We start from the raw sequence: 17,177 nt of genomic DNA, 5'->3' as shown, positions 1-17,177 counted from the left end.
ACCATCTTGTACTGCTTTCTCAGGCCATAGCAGAGAGCTGGATCAGAAGTGGAGCAGCTGGGACTTGAACCAGTGCCCATATGGGATGCTGACACTGCAGGTGGTGGCTTTACCAACTATGCCACAGTGCTGGCCCCTTCGTTTTTATTTATCCACAATAGTACAAGATGGCATGACCAGTTCCAGGCAAGCTTCTAAAGATTAACAAGGTTTGTCTTGTTATCCTTGGCCACCTCTCTCTGATTCTGCCTTCCCTCTACCTTCATATTCCTCAAATCCCTCAATTCTTTGTTCCTGGACCTGGCTTACGAGGGCTGGGAGCTGCCTTGAGGAAAATAGTCTGACTTTGGCATCTTGAGAGTGAGAAGTCCTAACTGGTGAATCCATCCTTGGTCTATTGTCCTAGGTAAGGCAAACTCAGGATTAAGAGAGGAATCCAAAGGTCAGAGAAGAAAGGTGACAATAGGTGACATTAGGGAGAGGAGCTAAAACTTTCAGAAATACAGGCAAGAATTAGGTGTAAGCAAGAGAAAAGAAATAATTCCGTGAAATAAGAAGACCAGGTTTGCAATACTTGAACTTTGGGGGACATTCAAATCATAATATCCTGACAGATAGATGAATACATAGAGAAATTGACTGCCCAAACTCCAGTTCTGAAGGGATTCTTTATGTATTTCCAAAAATAATCATGATTCTCTTCTGAAATTACTGCTTTGTTTCCTCTGCATAGCCCTCTGTGCTTGCAAGTCTGTGATCTACCAAGCAGTTCAGCAATGTGAACTGGGTCCAGTTTTTAGTTGCCATCTGCTGAAGTCACACATGCAATCCGGTGCAAATACCAGCAGTCCTTATATGTAACAGTTGGGCGTGGGTCCAACACCCCCCACCCCAGGCTTCCACTTCACCCTGCTAATCAAATGCTTGTAGGGCTTCCAACAGGTCAGGTCTCTTAAAGCCTTTTAGTTCCAAGCAGTTCCTGCTGGGAAGACAGCCATTCAGCAAATGGTTTTTCAGAGTGTCTAATACCTATTCGTGTTAAACTAAACGGAATTCCCAGGATCTTCCACTTCTTTCACATAAATGTCCAGCAACTGACACTGGTGAAGGGGCTAAGTGTTGGAAACTTCAAACTAATTTGTCTGTATTTTTAAAAGTATAGTTATTCTGTATTTAAAAAATTATTTAGAGGAGGGTTGGGGCGGGGGAGAGAAAGAGAGCACCCATCTCCTGGTTCACTCCCCAAATGCCTGCAATGGCCAGGACTGGGCCAAGGCTAAAGCTGGGAGCCAGGAACACCATCCGTTTCCTATGAGTGACAGAGACCCAGTTACTTGAACAATCACCTCTGCCTTCCAGGGTCCTCATTGGCAGGAATCTGAGTCAGGAGCCAGAGGCAACAATAGAAGCCAAATACTCTGATATGGGATGCATACATCTGAGCTACTTGCTTCTAATTATTCTTTAAATGTTTGTTCAACATTTATATAGACAGGGAAAATCAGATGCTTTGTTATTAAAACATGTATATAAATTCAAAATTAGTTATCTTTCTCCCAAAAAAAGTCTCTTATCAAATGTTCTGAGTAAAGTCAATATTTGGAGAAGAAGAATATACATACATACACACACCACATATGTACCCTTATCTCTGTAGCATTTATTTCAAAGTTTTTGTGTTCATGTGATTTTTGTCAAACCAGATAACTGGTGGCAGAGTAGAAACCATACAAATAATTAAATTAATAGATTTTGGAAAGCTGTACCAGCTATGCATTATTTAGTTTCAGAATTTCAGTGGAGACTTCATGTGCACATTGCCAAACATATTCAAGGGTTAGCACTTGCAGAGAGGGTGTTTATTTCTCTCAGGGCTCATCAGCTTCTGGGGGACAAGGGTAGTTTAGCTTGCCCAGTAATGTAAGGAGTAGGGTGTGGAAACCTAAATTAGTTGGCACCATGATGCTTTAGTGCCCCTTATGTGCGCTTCCCTTGGATGGTGGCCTGGCAATCCTGACCCATGACCTGTTGCTGACTATGTTTCTATATCTGTTATGAAGGTGCCAAATCACATGTAAGAGGAGTGGGTGGCATGTACTTTGGCATGAAGCTTTTATGGTGCCAGGACTGTATATAACCATTTGTATTGGTTGATGGGAGTAGAGTTGGCAAGACATTCCTATTGGCTATTGTGAACAGATGGCATAAAGGTTACATAAACCTTTTTCTCTGATAACTATTTAAGTTATTTTGTATCTGTAGAATCCAAGTGAGAACCAGGACACAGAGGCTAATGGATCCAAATTATAAAGTTGGGAGCATGATAAAGTTAAGAATACTGCAGGGAGTGGTTATGCTAGGGAGGGGCTGATGCATGAGAAAAAGGAGTGCAGTGGCTACTGGTTTGAAGGGTCCTGTAGTGAGAGATGGGTGTAAGTTGGACAAAGAGTGGTTGGTGGCATAGGGGACCTTGTGATACTGTTACACAGGCAGAGACAAGAACAGAGCTATAGTCAAGAGTTGTCCTAGTAGAATAGATAGGGAGGTCCTAGCACTTAGGAAGTAAAGGAAATTCAAGGCTAGGGTGTTGATCAGTTCATTAGTGTAAATATTAAAATTACTTAATGGTATGCTTCATGTAGAAAAAGGAAGAAGATGCCTTCTTCAATAGAAGAGGAATGAAAGGGAAAGATGTGGGTACAGCAATAAAAGAGTAAGATATCAAGGTTTAGCAGACAGTAGGCATCTACTTGAGAAGTGGGTTAGCATGAAGGTTAAAGATCAGAAGGTGGTGAGGTGGCAGATAGGCACTGAAGCCAGTCTTTTCCCCACCAGCCCATTCCCATCTCTTAGGTAAGGTTGGGAGACTAAGCAGCCTCACCTGGGAAGGCAACAGAGGAAGCAGTATGCTTGGATGTAAGGATGAGACCAGGAGGTAGACTAGCATTCTGTGAAGAAAGTAATCAATGTTTTTTCATGAGGGCAAGGGGTTGCTAGACAGGAAAGTATAGAGAATTTGGGAGAGGTCAGCTATGGGAGGCAGGGAGCTCCCCACGGTGACACAGTACAAGATGGAATTGACCATCCTAAGACAAAGAATACAGGGCATTTGCTTTGGGTTGAGAGTAAAGAATAACAAGAATAAAAGATGCGGGGTGCATAGAGTAGATTCTCCAAGCAGAGACCCCCAGGCAGTGTGGAATATCTGATGACAGCATTGAGAGCCTGCTGTTTTCGTTATTCCTCTTCTGAGCAAGAGAGAGATCTTCCCTCTGCTGGTTCACTCCCCGAATGGCCCCAACAGCCAGGGCTGGGCCATGCTGAAGCCAGGAGCCAAGAACTCCATCCAGGTCTTCCACACGGGTAGCAAGGGCCCAAGTATCTGGGCCATCTTATGCTGCCTTCCTAGGTACTTTAGCAGGAAGGTAGAGCTGCTAGGATTCAAATGCTGGTTCCCATATGGGATGCTGGCATCGCAAGCAGTGGCCTAACCTGCCATGCGACAATGCTGGTCCCAGAGGACTCTTCTTTTTTGCTGAGGCCAGCAGAGACTAGCTAATCCAGCTGTGATTAGTTCCCATGTACTTGTTAGTGGGGTACTTTAATTTTTGGCCCAGATCCCTTTTGGACTTGGTGGGGTCATGAGCCACATTTGGAAGAACGTGGGTTAATGAGGGCTCCAAAATCTATGTAATTTAAACTTTTAATCTGTTTTAGTTTCTACCACCAATATGTACTACAGGTTTCAAGAACCAATATTGGAGTATTAATTGGAATTATGTAATAATTGATATTCAAAATTCACAACTGTCCATCATTGATCAACAGGTTTTTGGACTATCACTATTGCACATTGTTAAATATGCTATATATTTTAGTTTTTAAAAAGTAACTGAATTACCTGAAATCAGGTCATGTTTCTAGCCTAAAAACTAGAAGGATTGTTTATAATGATAGTAGGGCTTAGAACTCAAATGTCCTAAAAGTTTAGCCTTAAAGTTGCAGATAAAAGTCTCATTTTAAAAAATCATACATGCACAGTTGAAAAGGAGTAACTGTGTACTTTAGACAGACAACATCATCTTGATGCATAATAATCTCTTAAATTGTCCAAGTAAACAATACTATTGATGTCACTTATTTTATACAGTTGGTCTCTGACAGTGCAATGGAAATCTGAGAACTTTTAAGAACATGTAACATGTCAGATACCAAATCTGCCTACTAAACAGTATGTGTGAATGGAAACTTTGATTTAGTAAATGTCTGAGTCTTAAAATTTAATTTTGACTTTTTTCAATTTGTGGAATTTTTCTGGCTTTGCTTCTTAAGGGTGATTCTGTTTGTAAAACGTTTAAAATTTTGATATCCATTGTGAATTTAAATATTAAATTGTGCCATTGTAGGAGAGTGACCAAAGACCTCATAACTTGTTGAGGATGGCTGGGAGCTCCTATGAAACACATGTTCTAGCCAGTCTTTCTTGATGTTGCTTCCGTCCTGAAATATAGTATGCTCAGTGTCATCCACGGGTAGCAAATAGAACAGTGGTTGATTCCGTTGGCAGAATCCCAACAGTAAGAAAAAGAGCAGATTGGATTGGTAAGGTGAACTTCTCACTTTGGCTGAACTTTCATGTCTGTGTCTGAAAGGTTAGTAGGATTTTTGTGGTTAGGAAAAATCAACTTAGATTTATGTGCTAAAGGGCCAGGGCACTGTAAGTACAGTTGTGCATCTGAACTAAAAGGCTAGATTCCAACATGTGCTACTGTTGGTCCCAATCATTGGTGTTGGGTGACAGGGTGACCCTTTGTACCACCCCCGGGATATAGCCAAATAGTCCTCACATACTTTGCTTTTCTTACTGCAGGACATTTGTGAAGATATTTCTGATCATGTTGAACAAATCCATGCCCTCCTGGAAACAGAGTTCTCCTTGAAGCTGCTGTCTTACTCCGTCAATGTGATTGTGGACATTCACGCAGTGCAACTGCTCTGGCACCAGCTCCGAGTCTCAGTGCTGGTTCTGCGAGAGCGCATTCTGCAAGGTCTGCAGGACGCCAATGGCAACTACACCAGGCAGACGGACATTCTGCAAGCTTTCTCAGAAGAGACGAAGGAGGTGAGTGTTCTCTTTGAAGTCAAGTAATGCCGTGTCAGGTGTGACAGTTTGAGAACAGTCTCAGTTTAGAGATATGGGAAAGGAATGTTTTGTGGGTAAATAAGCAGACCCTGAGCTGGACTTTGAATCTGGTATAGGGAAGAGAGGCTAGGGCACTTGTAATGTGGATGGGGCTTTACCCAGAGTTAACTCACACCTGATACTTTGCTCAGATACTATCCATAGTTTTTAGTGCTAATCTAGCTTCTTGTTTCCTGTTCAATTATCTAATCAAATATTTACTGATGAAGTACCAAGCACTAGGTACTGAGAATATAATGATCAAAACATGGTCTCTTCCTTCAAGGAACTTTTAGTCTAGTGGGGAATGGAGACAAATGAACAGACATTAAGGCCAAGCTGTGGTAAGCCTACTGGATGCCTTTGGAGGACAAAGAAAGGGTCTCCTAATTTGGACAGGGGAGGCTTTCCAGAAGTGAGTGTGACCTGAGCTGAAGGAGAAGCAGGATTAGACTGCGGAACAGAGGTAGACAGTGATCTAGACCAAAGGAGTGGTAAGATCAAAGCCCCGGAGCTAAGTGAGAGGATGGCAAGCTCTGGTGCTACAGATGGGACGAAAGCAAAAAGCTCAAGAGGCCAAGAGGCAGGATTTGGGCCAACAGGAATTTGGAGGTCAGATCAGGAAGATAAAACGTTTTTGAAGCTATAATGAGAGAATTGGACCTTATTTTAAAGACACTGGGGGCCAGTGTCATGGCTCAGCAGGTTAAGCTGTTGCTTTTGACTTCAGTATCCCATATGAGTACTGGTTCAAGTCTTGGCTGTTAAACTTCCAATCCAGCCTCCTGCTAATGAGCCTGGGAAAGTAGTGGAATATCACCTAAGTACTTGGGCCCTTGTACCCATATGGGAGACACAGATAGAGTCCCAGGCTCCTGGCTTCTGCCTGGCCCAGTTCTGGCTGTTGTGGCTATCTAGGGAGTAAACCAATGGATGCACAGTATCTCTGTCTCTTCCCCTTTCTGTGTAGCTCTGCCTTCTTTATTTTTTTTTAAAAGATTTATTTATTTATTTGCAAGGCATAATTACAGTGATGGTGGGAGAGGCAGGGAGCTGGATTGGAAGTGGAGCAGCTGAGACTCAGTTCAGTACCCATATGGGTTGCCAGTGCTGCAGCTGGTGGCTTAACCTGCTGCGACACAGTGCTGGCCCTGTAGCTCTGCCTTTCAAATAAATAAGTCTTTAAAAAATAATGTGTTATCCAGGGGACTGCCATTGTTGCATTCATGCTTTAGGAAAATCACTCTCATCGCTTCTTGATTTTCTGACTAAAATCAAGTGTAGAAAAATCACTAGATTCAGTGAATCACACGGACATTTGAATGTTATACATCAATATATTTGATGTTTCTTATTCATGTTAATAGTACTTTTATGAGTCTGTTATTTTTTAAAAAATTCTCTTTAGTCATTTTATTTATTTGAGAGGCAAAGAGACAAAGATAGATAGAGTTCCCACTCACTTGCCATGGCTGAGGCCAGGCCAGGACAAAGCTAGGAGCTGGGAACCCAATCCAGGTCTCCCATGTGATGGCAGGGACTCTACTACTTGAGCCACTGCCTACTACCTCCCCAGCTCTTCACTGGCAGGAAGCTGCTCTTGAAAGCAAAGCTGGGACCCGAACTCAGGAGTTCCAAAATGGGATGTGGGTGTCAATTATCAGGCCAAACAAGGATCCCTGGTTGTTATTCCTTTTTTAAAAAAATTATTTTATTTATTTGAAAGGCACAGTTATAGAGAGAGAGAGAATGAGATAGAGAGATAGATCTTCCATCTGCTGGTTCACTCCCCAAATGGCCACAACGTATAGAGCTAAGCCATGCCAAAACCAGGAACTTCATCTGGGTCTCCCACATGAGTTCAGGGGCCCAAGCACTTGGGCCATCTTCTGCTGCTTTCCTGGACACATTAGCAGGGAACTTGATTGAAAATAGAGTAGTAGAGACTTGAACCATCACCCAAATGGGATGCTGGCATTATGGGCAGCAGCTTAACCTGCTGTGCCACAGCACTGACATTCCTATTATATCCTTAATAGATAATTTAGTAATAGACACTGTAGATTTGAATCCACACAATCTCCCATTATTAAGTTAAATTGTCATATATTTGTATAAAAGAGCATTGTGCTAAGTAGATTAAGTAGTAGTTGTAGATTAAAACATATAGAGATACATTGTGTGTGTACTAAGTCCTTTGGCTCTTAACTCAGTGTCAAAACAATTTTGTGGAAATATCCGTTTTACTAGTTTATAAGGCACTTGTATAAATGCATAAGATTAAAAGGCCCTATAATGTGTGTTGCATAATTCACTAAGTTATTAATGTTTCAGTGGCTCCAACATTATCAACAACACAAAAACAAATCTATATCCATTCTCATAAATAATTCATTCTTGTTGACTTCTGTTTACTCAAAATGGAGCTGCTCTTGTGGCAAACTCCCTGCAGGGCCTAAAAGTCTGCGGGAATCAAAATCTACCAGGTTTCTCTCTGCAGTTAGGTTAGCTAGCTCTCTCTGAAATCCTTGCTGTGGGAAGGATGACATAGACTGCATACTGCCACCATAGGAGAAACATGTGGCTCTGTGTTGCCTCCCAGATGCCACTCCTCCCAAGCTAGGCCCTACGGAGCTCCAGCTTGTCACCTGGTGGTGGGCTGCCACAAAGAATCTCAAGCTGATGAACTGTGCCCCGCACCTGCTAATTGTGAAGCTGTGTGCTAATGGAGATCGGAGATGAGGAAGATCTGTCTAACCTCTGATGAGAGCTTTCTCTAGATGCCTACCTGTCATCCCTTTTGCCTCCCTTCCCCGCCCCCACTCCCAATGCTGCTTTCATGTTCAGTAGCTCTGTCCCATGTTCAATACTGATGTGTCTGGCCGGCGTCGCAGCTCACTAGGCTAATCCTCCGCCTTGCAGCGCCGGCACACCGCTTTACTATAGTTCCGGTCGGGGCGCCGGATTCTGTCCTGGTTGCCCCTCTTCCAGGCCAGCTCTCTGCTGTGGCCAGGGAGTGCAGTGGAGGATGGCCCAAGTGCTTGGGCCCTGCACCCCATGGGAGACCAGGAGAAGCACCTGGCTCCTGCCATCGGATCAGCGCGGTGCGCCGGCTGGGGCGGCCATTGGAGGGTGAACCAATGGCAAAGGAAGACCTTTCTCTCTGTTTCTCTCTCTCATTGTCCACTCTGCCTGTCAAAAATAAAAAATAAAAAATAAATACTGATGTGTCATTAGATCTGCCCACTTTCTACTGCTGGAGGGGGCATTAGAAGTCATTGATTCAAAGCAGCTTATTTAACATTCTTATTCATTCATTCAATAAACATTTGTAGATAACTGACTCTTTGTTGTCAGAGCTGGGCACATGGCAGCACTCTGGGGTTTATTGTTATCAATGTGTAATTGTTTCATGGACTACATTCATCATGCACTTATTTGCACCTGTGTCATTTGTGAAGCGGTAGCTCTGTAATTGATGAAAAGCTGTTGAGACTACTTGTTACTGGCCACTGTTTTCTCAGTTATGTTGTGAGTTTTTCCTAAGTAACATCTATTCTGGTGCTCACAACGTAAACTTGCAAATTATTTATGAGCTTACTACAAGCAATTTACTGCATTTTTTCTGTTTGATGTCAGTCCTGTTGTAGTGATGCAAAAATATGTTGTGTGAGGGATAGGGAGTGGATTTTCAGCCATCTACGTTGTGGCTGTTTTTCTATGAATTGAAGTTATGCGTTCATTACCATCCTTCCTGAAACTAGATTTCCGATCCCATTTGTTTATGCTTCTATTGCAATTCCATGAGATCACTGGAAAGACTGCTTAGTTTCATTTGTTTCTTCCAGTACGCTGGAATTGTGGAAAGCAGGAAAGGAATTAGAATAAAATTCTCAGTTTTATCAGAATAAATTCAGCTTGAAAGATTGTGCAGTGAAGAGAGAAATACAATAAAAAGTGCTGTCAATTGGAGTTGTTGATGTCATTTCAGGAAGAGGGACTCATTTTTCTCTTTTTGGGAGTGAGTTGAATTTCAGAGCCATGTATCAAAGTGTTAAGTTTGGCTTCAGAAAGTGGCAAATTCTTTCCTTAAACCAACTATATGAATTTTATTCTTCATTTAAATTTGGAAAATGCCGTATCTTGTGAACAAATTGACAAATACTTCACTAGACTAAAATCACCAGCCAAATAAAACACTTTAAAAAGACGACTTTTGGCTTAGTGGTTAAAATGCCAGTTGGGACACCCGCATCCCGTGTTGAAGTGCCTCAGTGTGGGTCACGACCCTGATCCTGATTCTGGCCTCCTGTCCCTGTGCACCCTGGGAAACAGAAAGTTATCTCTCAAGTTGTTGCAGTCCTTGTCAAGCACATGGCAGACACAGACTAAGTTCCCAGCTCTTGGTTTCAGCCTGGCCTAGCCTTGGCTGCTGCAGGAATTTGGACAATGAATCACAAGATGAGAGAGTTCTCTGTCTCTGAAATCAATAGTGAAAATAAAAATACAAAAAACCTTAAAGGCACAGTACAAAATTGTGCAAAACGTGTTGAACTTAAAATTTCTAATTCTAGACATTGTGATAAGCACTGTGCACATTTTATTTAGTAAAGAGGACAAAATATGTTCAAAATAATTTAATTTTATAGATGGAAAAATAATTTTGAGAGAGTTTAAGTTTGAATACTTAAGGAAATACATCTAGGAACAAACAAAACAAAACCAGTTAATTGATATTTTAGTAATAATTCTCTTGTCCATCACTTTCTTCCCTTCCTTTTTAGCTTCCATAAATATTTATTCCGTGCCTATGACATATAAGCAACAGGTGTTACAAGATGAATACCATGTGTTGAGCATCCCTTTGTAATGTTGTTTGAGCTGCACAGTCTGGACAGTACGCGTGGCAGAGGTTGTTATCCTCCCTCTACAGGTGTTAGTCTCACAACCCTCTGTCCAGATGAGAGCACTGAGATAGTGGCATTGTCACACAGGTGGCGGCAACTCTTTTTTTTAAGATTGATTTATTTATTTGAAAGTCAGAGTTACACACACACAGAGAGAGAGAGAGAGAGAGAGAGAGAGAGAGAGAGGTCTTCCATCTGCTGATTCACTCCCCAGTTGGCTGCAATGGCTGGAGCTGCGCCGATCCGAAGCCAGGAGCTTCTTCCAGGTCTCCTATGTGGGTGCAGGAGCCCAAGGACTTGGGCCATCTTCTACTGCTTTCCCAGGCTATAGCAGAGAGCTGGATAGGAAATGGAGCAGCCAGGACTCAAACCAACACCCACATGGGATGTCAGCACTGCAGGCAGCAGCTTTACCCGTTATGCCACAACACTGGCCTTGTGTGGACAACTCTTCAATGACATCAGCACAGCAGTCAACACTGATTGAGAGCTTACCATGTGGGGATGCCTAACTGATATCTTTTGCTGGAGATGCGGTGGTCCTTCTAGAACCCTCACAACACTGCACTTTCTGTGTTCCTTCACCAACACTTACCATGGGCCAATTTATAACAAGACAAAGTACGTAGTAAATTTTGAGCGACAGTAAGGTTGGCTGCAGATTATCTTCTCTCTATATCTGCCACAGCACCTAGTTTGTATTATGGATAAATGATGTGTTAAATCAAATAATACTGATCATCACTGTTTTGGGTGTAGGAGAGAGAAAACAGGTTGGTGGGCTGGAAATTAATCATGAAGGTTAATTGCCTGACATAATTTCAGCCTATAGAAAATGGAAATTCTTAGCAAATATTAATATAGTATAAATATTTAAAGATTTATGTGTATTTTCCCCTTGTCCTCAGAAATGATATTCTGCTTTGCTTCACATTGTCCTGTCATAGTTGCTTTTCTCATTCTACTGCTGCCCTCTAGAATGCATTCAGAGCCAGTAGAATCCAAATACAGTAGAGCTGAAAAGAATTTGAGAGTATAGTCCTTGTGATTGAGGATTTTGGCAACCCTCATATGCAGTTAAGAGGTCTGTGGATTTATATGTTAGGAATTAAAGCATAACAGACAACCTACAGTGAGATCAGGGAGGAAGGAGAAACAGGCGGATGAAATGTTTTACTCTACCCACAATTAAATCAGTGAAATTCCATTTCCAACTCTGTTCTTAGGAAGGACATTAAATTAGCATGCACAACTGACTTTAAGGTAGTAGTAGACACTGATATGTACTCTTGGGGACATTTGAATAGGGAGATCTTAAAACATCTAAATTATGAGTATTAAAGCTCATGTTCAATTGGTGGCAAAATATAATTAAGAAAAAAGATCTAAGAAGGCATTTGGAACGAGGCTTAAGCTAATTTAATTATGCTTAAGGAACAAAGGAAAACATCTTGCTTCAAATTGGAAAAAAAAAGAGACAGGAGAAGACAAGATTGAAGCCAGCAATAAAATAAATACACTACTACCTGCATAAAATGTAACCTGCATCTGAAAAGCTGTTATGTAGTATATTAAATGAAGGTATATTTGAGTGGAGACATTGCTAGGCAGCCTTGACACAGCTATTTGTACTACACAATTAAATGTGCCATTTCTTACATCAAAAGGCAATAAAACCGGCATACTCTCATTTCCTAATCCCATATATACTTGAGATTTAATTACCTAACACATTAGAAAACTATCTGGGAAGGTGGTGTGGAAGGAAGCTATGGGACTAAATTTTAAATATTGGTATTACTAAGCAATATTTTAAAAAATGAAATACACTACTCATCTGTTGGAAAATTTAGATAACTCTCACTTCTTAAGTTTGCCTGGTACGGTGAAAGAGTATATGTTGTTTGGGTTGGCTCTTTTGTTTGTTTTGTTTTGCTTTCAGGGATTTTTTTTTTCACATCAAAAAAATGTAGTCTGATTAAAAATAGTTACCCATGAGTGATAATCACTCAGCTACCTCACCAGCTGAGATAGTTGGCCTGGCTGGGTACAGGATGAGAAGCGGCTGTGTGTGGAGCGTTATGTATTTTTGAGTATGTTATTTTCTTTTGCAAATCGGTAACTACCTAGAGATCCCTAAAGACTTAGGAAAAAGCAGCTGTATTTCTGTTTTCTTAGATGTATTCATGTATTCATATAACAAATATATTTATCAAACATTTATTCAGTGCCTATTGTTCTCAAGCAAGACAGACAGTATCCCTGGTGTCAGTGTGATCGGGTCACTAAAAATAGGGATCAGATACACTCCCAGTACCTGGTGTTTTCTGTTGGTCCAAAGGCGGGATACTTTCAGGGATGTCTGATTTTGATATGAATTCTCAAATTTCTTTTTCTCTACTCATCATAGAAACACTTTTCTTTAATGACTCTTTATACTTCATATTACAGTGCAGTAACTGATAATAATAGAAAATGATGTTGCAAATTTCAACTAGTTGGTAATTTAACTAGGTATTCAAGGATGGCTTTGGAACTTACCATCGTTTATAATGCTATTTCTGTAGAGTGAATTCTGAGTAATGGATCATTAAATTAAAAGATTTTAAAACATAACAGCCTGCTTTTAGATTGGGATCTCACTGTCATTCTCCTAATATGACTTTAGTTTGGCTGACTCATTCCCTCATTTTGGCTTCTGGCTTCGTTGTTTAAAGAACTTAGTCCAGTAGGAAGCACAAAAGTCGCACAATTCCATTTAGATAATTTTTGTTGAGATCAGCAGTTAGTATTGTGTAGTGTGTCATATTTTGTAGTGTATTTCAGCATTTGGGGTAATTCTCATCTGAGTGAAAGGTTCCTCATTCGTATACTTTATTACTGAAAACAACAGTGATAGGAGTGAACATTCATTGAGCACTTATCCTCATACCAGAGTATGTCTTCCAATTGTCATATCCTTTAAACCTCTCAACACCCCTGTGACATGGTGCATCATTTCCTTTCTACACACAGATGGAGGAAATGGCTTATGACATCATGATACTAGATTATGATCACACACCTACTTAGTGCTAGAGCCAGAGTCATAATCAGAGGAAGAAATTAAATAAGGGTATAAAGAGGTATTCCAAAAAGTCATCATTCATTTATTCAACAGATATATCTTTGAGTACTGATTTTATGTCAATCACCATGCTAAGTACTGCAGGTACCTTGATGAGTCAGCCATTTACTGTATGATTTATATTCTCCCAAACTAATGGTAGAAACAAATTAGTCAAATATTAAAATACATTTGAGAGCTTAGAACTCTGACTTAGGAAAGTAACTGGCATCTGGAAGAAGTGAGCTTGAGCTGAGATCTAAGGGATGAAGGTGAATGAACTAGTTAAAGGGTATACATGTAAACTTTCTACATAGCAGAAACAATATGTGTGCCAAGGAGCAGAAAAGCAGGAGGCTGGAGGGAACGTGTTACGCTGGATGACACCGTGGTTGGGTGCAACCAGCAAGTGGGTAGTGGTATGAGAGAAGCCTCTTGATGCTTGGCCTTGGGAGGGTTTTGTTTTTAACCTCAGAGCCTCAGGATGTTAGTCAAGGACTTAAAGCAGAGAGGTAACAGCAACAGCTTTGCAATTTTTAAGTCACCCTAGTGGCAGTTTGGAACAGAAGAGGAGACATATCAGTTTAACAAGAATAAGTTTAGAGCAGGCTGCCTGTGCATTGTGTTAAGCGTAACTGTATTCCAGGGTCCTTCTTCCAAATCATCAATCAAAAATCTGTGTTTGTTAGCCAGCACCGCGGCTCACTAGGCTAATCCTCTACCTGTGGCGCTGGCACCCCGGGTTCTAGTCCCTGTCAGGGCGCCGGATTCTGTCCCGGTTGCTCCTCGTCCAGTCCAGCTCTCTGCTGTGGCCCAGGAAGGCAGTGGAGGATGGCCCAAGTGCTTGGGCCCTGTACCCACATGGGAGACCAGGAGGAAGCACCTGGCTCCTGGCTTCGGATTGGCGCAGCACACCAGCCGTGGCGGCCATTTGGGGGTGAACCAACGGAAGGAAGACCTTTGTCTCTGTCTCTCTCTCACTAACTCTGCCTGTCAAAAAAATAAAATAAAAATGAAAAAAAAATCTGTGTTTGTTGAGTGATATCAGAAACAGCATCAGTGATGAGACAAAAGCCTTAATCCTGCAGTGAAATATTTATAAGTTTAAAATACTTAATTATTTAGTATGAGGGATTTCAAGTCAAATAAACTGACCTAGAATTATAAATAACAAACGAGGTGGAGGGAGAGGAGGATTGCATATATAGGGAGGAGACGGGCTAAGATGATAAAGCTTTGACATTCTTTCATTTTCTGTGGTATTGCCTGTGGATGCCTTCAAAAGGATGGTGTAAAAAAATTGGCCTGGAATGATGTCTGTTATATATGTGCAAATTTAATATTTTACATCCCTGTGATTGCTGAATACATATGTAAAATGATTGATTCTATATAATCAGTTATTTCACTAAAAGTATTTATTGAACATCTGTTATGAGCTAGCCAGTGTCGAAGGTACTGGAGTGATAGTGATCATACGGATTTTATAATTACTATGTTTCCAGATATTTTGTTACTTAAGGCTTCATTTCAGAAATGCTTTTGAAATGAACAGTACACTATTTTAAAATAGAAAACTGAGATAGCAACGGACATTTTTGACTTGCCCTTGATCATTTCCATTAAGGTTCTACGGTGTAGATTAAAGAACAATCTTTGGAATCGTCTATATAAAGCAATGAGGTAATTGACTATTATGCCTTTCTATATGTCAAACCAGAAGCAATTGAGGCTGATGCATTTCTGACCTTTATAGAAGCCCGTGCTGGGATTTCACCTGGAGCACAGTTGAGTGGTATTGATGTTGCATTTACTGAAACCATTGCCACTGTCTGTTTCAGGGCCGGCTTGACTCTCTAACGGAAGTGGATGACTCAGGACAGTTAACCATCAAATGTTCTCAGAATTACTTGTCTCTGGATTGTGGGATCACTGCCTTCGAGCTGTCCGACTACAGTCCAAGTGAGGATCTGCTCGGAGGCCTGAATGACATGGCCTCCACCCAGGTCAAGGCCAAACCCTTTGACTCTTGGAGCTACAGTGAGATGGAAAAGGAGTTCCCGGAGCTTATCCGAAGTGTTGGGTTACTTACAGTGGTTCCTGACACCATCTCTGCCGACGGCAGTGAAGCAGTTAGTGAGGAGGCGCCCCAGGTATCTCTTCCGGCGGACAACCAGGGTGGACGCGAGGAAGACGGCGCTTCTGCAGCCGAAGAGCAGCCAGGCCCGACATCGGGCGTGGCGGCCTCGGTTCATGCTCTGACGGGTGCTGTCCAATCTCCTCCTCCGGAGGCTGCGAAGCAAGAGTCCACTTCCTCCTCCCAGCCTGGTGCAAAGAACCAACAGCCCCTTGGCGAGAATGCCACCCCAAAGCGATCCATCCGAGATTGCTCTGACTATAATGAGGATTCTCCCACACAGCCCACATTGCCAAAAAGAGGGCTTTTCCTGAAGGAGGACCATTTTAAGAACAGTCTGAAAGGCAGTGACAGAAAGAAGCAGATGGCTGATCTGAAGCCCGAGATGAGCAGAAGCACCCCCTCGCTGGTGGACCCGCCCGACAGATCCAAGCTTTGCCTGGTGTTACGGTCTTCCTACTCCAACAGCCCTTCCGCTGCCAGTCAGTCCTACGAGTGTTTGCACAAGGTGGAGGATGGGAACATGGAAAACACAGTCCAAAGTCATATTAAAGAAATCTCTTCCAGCCTGGGCAGGCTCAGTGACTGCCACAAAGAGAAACTTCCGCTTAAAAAGCTACACAAGACCTCAGAAGAGGCGCCTCTGTGCCGAACACCCAAGCGGGCAGCTGGTTCGGGCAAGCAAGCTGAACACACAAAGAGCTCAGTGGTACCCAACGGGCTGCCTCCTGGTACTTCCAAGGCCCCAGAGGGACCAGAAACAGATTCAGCTTCGACCTCCTCCCTGGAGCTGGGTAACCAGAGAAGCCGGAGAGCCAAGCTGCCAGTGCAGTCAGAGACATCCCACTCACCCCCATTCACTCAGAGCAGCGACTCCCTCATCGGCTCAGACAGCTCGTCTCCCGCACCCCTGCTCACAAAACACGGAAGCAAAAAAGATTACTCCTCTTCCCCAAGTCACGTCACCAGGAACGGTCAGGTCGTGGAGGCCTGGTATGGCTCCGATGAATACCTAGCACTGCCCTCCCACCTTAAGCAGACGGAAGTATTAGCTCTCAAGTTGGAAAACCTAACAAAGCTTCTGCCTCAGAAACCCAGAGGAGAGACCATTCAGGATATCGATGACTGGGAATTGTCTGAAATGAATTCAGACTCTGAGATCTATCCGACGTACCATGTCAAGAAGAAACACACAAGGCTGGGCAGGGTGTCCACGAGCTCATCCAGTGACCTAGCCTCCTCATTGGGAGAGAGCATTGAATCTGGGCCCCTGAGTGACATTCTTTCCGATGAGGAGTTGTGCATGCCTCTCTCTGGCTCGAAAAACTACACTGACAGGAAGTCAGAGACAGCCTCCTCCTCCGAGAAAAACGAGAGCCATTCTGCTGCAAAAGCTGCTTTAATTCAGAAACTAATGCAAGATATTCAACACCAAGACAACTACGAAGCCGTATGGGCAAAAATAGAGGTAAGGTGGTCTTACCCTGAATGCTTTCTTTCCTGATGTTTGAAAGTAATAAGTCAATCCTTCTCTGCTCCATTATAAAATGTGCTGCTGCTGCTGCTGCTGCTGCTGCTGCTGCTGCTTCTTCTTCTTCTTCTTCTTCTTCTTCTTCTTCTTCTTTTTTTTTTTAAGTATTTGAGTAGAAAGGCACGGGAAGTGAAGTATTTCAAATGCTTGCAACAGCTGGTGCTGGACCAGGCAGAAGCCTGGAATCTAGAACTCCATCTGTGTCTCCCCTGTGGCTGGCAGGAACCCAAGCATTTGGGCCATCATCTGCCTCCCAGGCACATTAGCAGGAAGCTGGATCAGAAGTAGAGATGGGACTGGATCCCAGGCATTCC

At 42.5% G+C, this 17,177-nt stretch overlaps 1 protein-coding gene across 15 annotated transcripts in view; it reads left to right on the top strand.

Annotated features, from left to right (window-relative positions):
- Positions 1-17,177, top strand: part of AKAP6 (A-kinase anchoring protein 6) — a 633,025-nt gene that overhangs the window by 330,978 nt on the left and 284,870 nt on the right. For all 15 annotated transcript variants that reach the window (XM_051822153.3, XM_089309798.1, XM_051822154.3 and 12 more), the window contains 2 exons: positions 4,871-5,122; positions 15,037-16,800. In XM_051822153.3, coding sequence (XP_051678113.3) covers positions 4,871-5,122; positions 15,037-16,800 — 2,016 coding nt within the window. The remainder of the gene's footprint in view (positions 1-4,870; positions 5,123-15,036; positions 16,801-17,177) is intronic.

Source organism: Oryctolagus cuniculus, chromosome 12 (assembly GCF_051225735.1).
Source record: "Oryctolagus cuniculus isolate XC-2025 breed Fujian yellow rabbit chromosome 12, ASM5122573v1, whole genome shotgun sequence".
Taxonomy (NCBI): domain Eukaryota; kingdom Metazoa; phylum Chordata; class Mammalia; order Lagomorpha; family Leporidae; genus Oryctolagus; species Oryctolagus cuniculus.
The sequence above is the reverse complement of the archived record's forward strand: the minus strand, read 5'-3'. Positions and strand labels throughout refer to the sequence as shown.